This window comes from Phyllopteryx taeniolatus, chromosome 2, assembly GCF_024500385.1.
Source record: "Phyllopteryx taeniolatus isolate TA_2022b chromosome 2, UOR_Ptae_1.2, whole genome shotgun sequence".
Lineage (NCBI taxonomy): Eukaryota > Metazoa > Chordata > Actinopteri > Syngnathiformes > Syngnathidae > Phyllopteryx > Phyllopteryx taeniolatus.
Genome location: NC_084503.1, coordinates 10,965,114 through 10,971,113, shown reverse-complemented (window position 1 = coordinate 10,971,113; position 6,000 = coordinate 10,965,114). Strand labels below are relative to the sequence as shown.

General features: G+C 39.9%; 1 protein-coding gene across 12 annotated transcripts in view; it reads right to left on the bottom strand.

Moving 5' to 3' along the window:
* Positions 1–3,063: 3,063 nt before the first annotated feature.
* uacab (uveal autoantigen with coiled-coil domains and ankyrin repeats b) overlaps positions 3,064–6,000 on the bottom strand; it is a 68,398-nt gene continuing 65,461 nt past the window's right edge. For all 12 annotated transcript variants that reach the window (XM_061760158.1, XM_061760182.1, XM_061760210.1 and 9 more), the window contains one exon: positions 3,064–5,086. In XM_061760158.1, the coding sequence (XP_061616142.1) occupies positions 5,015–5,086 (72 nt within the window). In that variant the 3' untranslated portion in view covers positions 3,064–5,014. The remainder of the gene's footprint in view (positions 5,087–6,000) is intronic.

Sequence of the window (6,000 nt, the reverse complement as noted above, 5' to 3'; positions counted from 1 at the left end):
GAGCAGCCAGTTACAGCATCAGCGTGTTGGAAATAACAATAAATGACAGTAGATGAAAAGGTGAGCAAGTGGGGAAAGTAAAAAGGACCCAGATGAGGTCAAACTTCAAAGAGATGAAGGGAAGCCAAGGGAGTTGATTGTGGAAATGGGAACCATGTTGGAGACATTCACCTCAAATCAGCACCATGTGTGCTGCAGAGCCTTATTATCCCATAAACGAACTTTACTGAAGTAACAAAGTGCTTTGGAACCCTGCAAAAACATTAAAGGGGCCTCGCTCGTCTCAGCCCCAATCCAAGAGTGGTCTACTTCCTCGGGGGACTCATGAAAATAAGGGGGCCCCTGGCCCGGTCCCTTTTGCCCCCACTAGTGCTGCCTGAGTAATTGACTTATTAATGACAAAAAACAGTTTGCAATTACACAAGAGAAACAAATAAGGCACAGGCCTTTTAAATGAGCTGACCATCGCAATTCACTAGGATAGAAGGATGCTCTTCTCAGACGTGGTTTTCTTTTTTCTTTAGTTTATAGTTCATCCGGAGTAATGATTCATTTGCAAAACTATTGTGTATGAACATGCAAGTACTTGTCTCATAATTCCGTTTTGGAAGAAAATTCCTCATCCTTCTGGTTTCGCCTTTCTTACAGCCGACTTGGGCATGACTTCCAGATGCTATTTTATTTATTGATTTATTTTTTTTTTACTCACCAGTTATGCTTGAGCACTGCCTTGCAAGTCGTGACCAGGCGTGTGTGACATGAGCAGGAAATGTTTGCTTGATTCGATCCAATGTATCATGAATTACACACTAATCGTGTTGTCCGCGCGACTGACAACATTGCCTTTGGATGGGAAATTTGAATTTGAAAAAAACAACAACAACAACAACAACAACAACAACAGGAAAGTAAGACTGTAGTTTTCCTGCCCCCCTTTGAGTTCATTTTTTTCTAATGCAGATTCTCAATGACTGTGCTGTGGCACATGAGGTGTGCTGCTTCAAATCATCCAATTGAACTTAATTGGTCCAAAAAATATTGCATGTTTTTTCATTATCTATGCCGGCGACATATAGGAACGGGCAAAACAATTGACGGTAATGCTTTTCCACTTGATTGCAGAGTGTACAATTTACCCGTGTCCACCTGTTGCCATTTATACAGCACAATAAGTCACGGCTTCCTGCGACTATACATGTGGACAAAATTGTTGGTGCCCCTTTGTTCATGAAAGAAAAACCCAGCGTGGTCACACAAATTATTTCAATCTGACAAAAGTAATCATAACTAAAAATTTCATGAAAATTAACCAATGAAAATCATGCATTGCATTTGCATTGTCATCCAAGAGAATTCTTTTAAAAAAACAAAACTCATTAAAAAAAGGCCTCGACAAAAATGATGCTACCCATAGAAAAGATTGTAAATAACTTGACCATAGGGACAAGGTGTGTCCTCTAATTAGCATCACAGGTGTCTTCAAACTTGTAATCTCTCAGTCGGCCGATTTAAAGGGTGGCAGGTAAATCACCGTGCTGTTTGGTGACATGGTGTGTACCACACTAAACGTGGACCAGAGGGAGCGATGGAGAGAGTTGTCTCAGGAGACTCGAAATATATATATTATATTTCTGTTCCATAACAATAGTCATTTAATAAAAGATGTTTGTATCAATCCCGTCTGTATATTAATGCGATATAGTGGTTCCCCGTACATAAGGATACACGACAAGGTGGGAGTTAAAATGACTTGGGATGTTTGTCCAATTGTTATTGAGAGGCAAAAAGACGCCAAGTGCTAATGATTGACCAGCACATATATTCAGGGAGTGACTATAAGGCGAAAAGACAAGTAGCCACGACTGCACCATCCTGCTGTAGGAGATGACGCATATTATACAGACTATATTCTTAACACGGGTGTGTATCTTGAAAGGTCAATGACCACCTCCCTGCTTCTTCAGCCAATTTACCATATGATCCAAGTGGTGTATACGAGTTGTTGTGCCAGGTTGAGGGTTAACCAAGTGGCCACTAGTTGATATGGGACTAACTAGACCATTCAAAATGAATAGTAGTGGTGTCTTGACTTACAAGTACATTACGGGTTGTCGCTTGGTTGAGTTTGAATTTGTGCCAGGACAAGTATTGCATGAAATTGACATTGCGCATGTTGAGTGTACAGATACTTCACTGATGACGTTGCAACTGTAAGCCATCTTGATTGTTTTCGACAGTTTGAAATAGTTTACAAACCCCGACTTTTTGTGCAAACATGATAGGAATTTGTTGAAATAGCTTTGACCTCAGATGAGGAAAACCACGTGAGCACCCTGGATGAGAGCACTTTGATGAAAAACAAACCTTGAGATGAGACAGAGCATGCAGGAGACGAATCAATAAAAGGGGCGAGCTCAAAGAGAAAAAGGTATTGTGTGCCAAAGAGCTCCTCACTCTCATTCCTGGGCTGATTACATTTAAAGTGAAACCATATGAAACTAGCTCTTACCATGGACCTGTGTGTGTGTGTGCACGCGCGAGACACGAGGTGAAAACCGCAGTGTTTCTCCACATCAATAACTATTGATAGAGAGAGAAAAAAATAATTTAAAAAAAAAAAGTAATTTCAGTTCCAGCTTGTATGCCATATTTGCCATTTCAAAATGAGATGAAGTTTCATTCCGCCTGCTGAGTCCTATCAGTATTACGATCATTTCTCTCACCAAATGAAAACTCGGCTAACAAGTGGTGAAAGAGTACAAAAACAATTGCTAAAAATAATATAAAGTAACTATAAACACTTTGCGAAGGTGGCTTATTGAATATAAAGCTATTGAGTGGCTTGGATTGCTTGAAATCATCCTACAGGGGGCATGTGTGTGTGTAAAATATGGCCCTGAGTTGCAGCTCAGTGCAATGTCGGTTTTTTTTTTGTTTGTTTGTTTTTTTTTTTTACAAATTGTCCGTGCTTGTCTGGGTTTTCTCCAGGTACGATTCCTGGTTAGCAGCTCGTGTGTCCAGAGAAGCTAGAACGGCAATAAAAATAATAGACCAAACAAAGCATAGTTTCTATGTTAGGCACTTTTATTGATTTAGTCATACTGACTCACAAACACAAATATTTGTATTAACAGATTTAACGTAGTATTGGTTGATGGTCGAAGGGGTAAAATTTCAGCCTAAAAATCTGAAGAAATTTGGCCAAAGTATAAAAACAGAGTGAGTAACTTGTTAAGGGTATTAAGGGCACAAGAAAAGACAGGAGTGCTTCAAATAACACATTTTTAAGAGGTTAACTAATGGCATCATTTCATGGATTTTTTTCCCCATTCTTATAGAATGTCTTCCTATACAGCACTCGCGTTGTGCCTTTCTACTTCCAGACCTGCTGAACGTTGCAACTGTCACACTTTAGTAAAGACATCAAAGTAGTACAAAGCAATGAAAAAGTCAGTGAAAAGGCACAAGAGACTCGCTCAACAATCACAACACCCGACAATCCAGAGGGGGGGGGGGGGGGCACACAGCCACTTCGGGGGGAGGGAGGGTGCGTACCCGTTGTCCTGGGGGAGCTGCGATAGTTTTCATTTTAGATTTTTTTTCTTGACAATTTTTAAGGTGTCTCATACAAGCAGCTTCCAAAGCCAACAAGTGTGCCCACCCCTCCCCACTGAAGTTCAAGTTCTATTAACTTGGCCTGCCAAGTCTTACCACTAGGGGGCACTCAGGTTTCAACAAGGAGACGACCAGCCACCGCAAAAACTGAAGGACACAGCAAGAAAGCTCCTTTCTCACACACTCGGCTCCACGACTCAAATACAGCTTTACCCACAACAACAAACCACTGTTATTGCTAAATGAACCCAGTAGCCCAGCCATTTTCAGGTTTTGGATGATGTCTTTGCTGTTATTATGTCAGAAAAAAACCTTAAGCAGCCAACCCAATTTGTTTCCAAGAAATGGCTATCAGGTGATGGTAGGCGTCTCCCTTTCCTCTCTGTTCCAATTGTGTATTTTCTCAGTGCAAAATGGAAACCCACAAGGCTTTGGCATTCTTACTTCCAAAACATTTTTTGTCACGGAGGCTTGTCTAAGCAACAATGCTGGTCAAGGAGACACACGCAGCTATTGAGCTACGAGGCTCCAACCTACAAACGCAATTTGAATATATGCATCTGTATTTTCCACCGTGAATCATTCAAATTCCAGTTGAGAGCACAGTGCAAAGAAGGTATGTGAGAAGTGATCACGTGTTGGCGGAATTAAAGATAGAATCTATCTCAAATTTATTTCATCAAATTATGTCACTTTAGTTCCTTTTCATGGTGGCCATCTTGAACTAATCTTGTGCTGTTTTAATGTTAAGGTAGCTCATACAGATAATCAGGCCTAATCCTACTTAAGGATTTTTTTCCCCTCTTCCAATTTTAAGTCCACAAAGGCCTGATTGTCTGATGTATCCATTATTCTGCGACGTGGGGTGTGTTTCAGCGTCTTCTATTTCTTCTACTGCTACTCTCTGTATTTTCTGGCAGTCTAGATGCCCAGTGGCACCATGCTGCCTCTCACAGGTTAGTCTCGGCACTGCAACAGACATCTGGATTTGGTGCAGAGCCATGTGCTATATTGCTATATTGCTATATTGCACTGGTCATCTTGAGTACACAACACACAACATGAGGAGTAAGTACACACTGGCCGATGATTTTTTTTCCGAGTCATGCGTCAAGTCACACTTTAAGAAAAATCCTTTAAAATGCTAACAATGGCTGTGTGTGTACCCCTGTTAACTATTAGTAGGAGACATCTGTAAATGCTAGTTAATCAGGCAAAACATTCACGCTGACTTGGGCGCCAATGTGCAGCTATACTACACATGAAAGATGATTTAATAACAGGCCATTTGGAGAACTATCATCTGGAGGACATTATGCAGTGTGAAGCATGACAGTGCCGTGGGGGAGTGGGAATGGTGAATTTGAGTCTGCAGCATCACATTATGCTGGAGAAAGTGTTAGCACACAAACTCTTGTCTCATGCGGATGATCTGGAGCAAGGCAGCTTGGACATCCTCATCCATGTGGCCCTACAAAGACAAACATACACTGAGAATGATTTTTCCGTCCAACTACTAACGTACTCTTAGAAATTACGTAGTCATTAATTGTGAATTTGAATCATTGTTTGAATGTAATGTGTATTTATAAGGAATATTGTGTTTCCTTCTCCACTTGGAGTTACTTTTTCCATCCTGTGTATTCAACAGTACCATCAAATGAAAAATGGTCCCATCTGCCTAATCCCATCATATTACATATAATTTCCCATGAATTTGAAAGTAGCCCGCTAACTAAAATGTCGACAAGCAGGTAAAAAATATGGCTGTTTTATTTTTTCACTGTTCTTGGAGGAATGTGTTTTCTACAAGACGGAAGGGAGTTCCGCCAGAATAAAAAAAAAAAGTTCTTTGTCATTTCAGCCACTGTGCATCACACCTTATGGTTTGTGATAGAAAAAGACTTGTTATGCAGCCAACTTAGTCATTTTATAGACAACTTATTTATTGATCACACTCATTCCAATCTCTCTCTCAACATTTGTGTTGCACACCACACAGATTACACACGCAAGCATTCCAAGGGGAGACGTCAGAATGAAAGAACCGTACAAACTACACCTGACTTGTAGAAACTGATAGAATGTTGTCTGACAACCAGACAAATATGATGTAGATGTGTCACAATCAATTAATCGATCATCAAATTCATCAACTATTTTGATAATTGATAAATTGTTGAGTTATTGTTTAACTTAAAATTATCCAAATCCTCTGATATCAGCCTCAACAGTAAATATCAGATTTCTGTATTCCTCCATCAAAGCAGACGGATTATCTTTTGTGTTTAATCAAAATAAGACATTTACAAACATTAACTTTTACTTTGGAAAACAAATTATGGACCAAACCAGTGACTGAATCATAATTTATGAAAAAAAAAA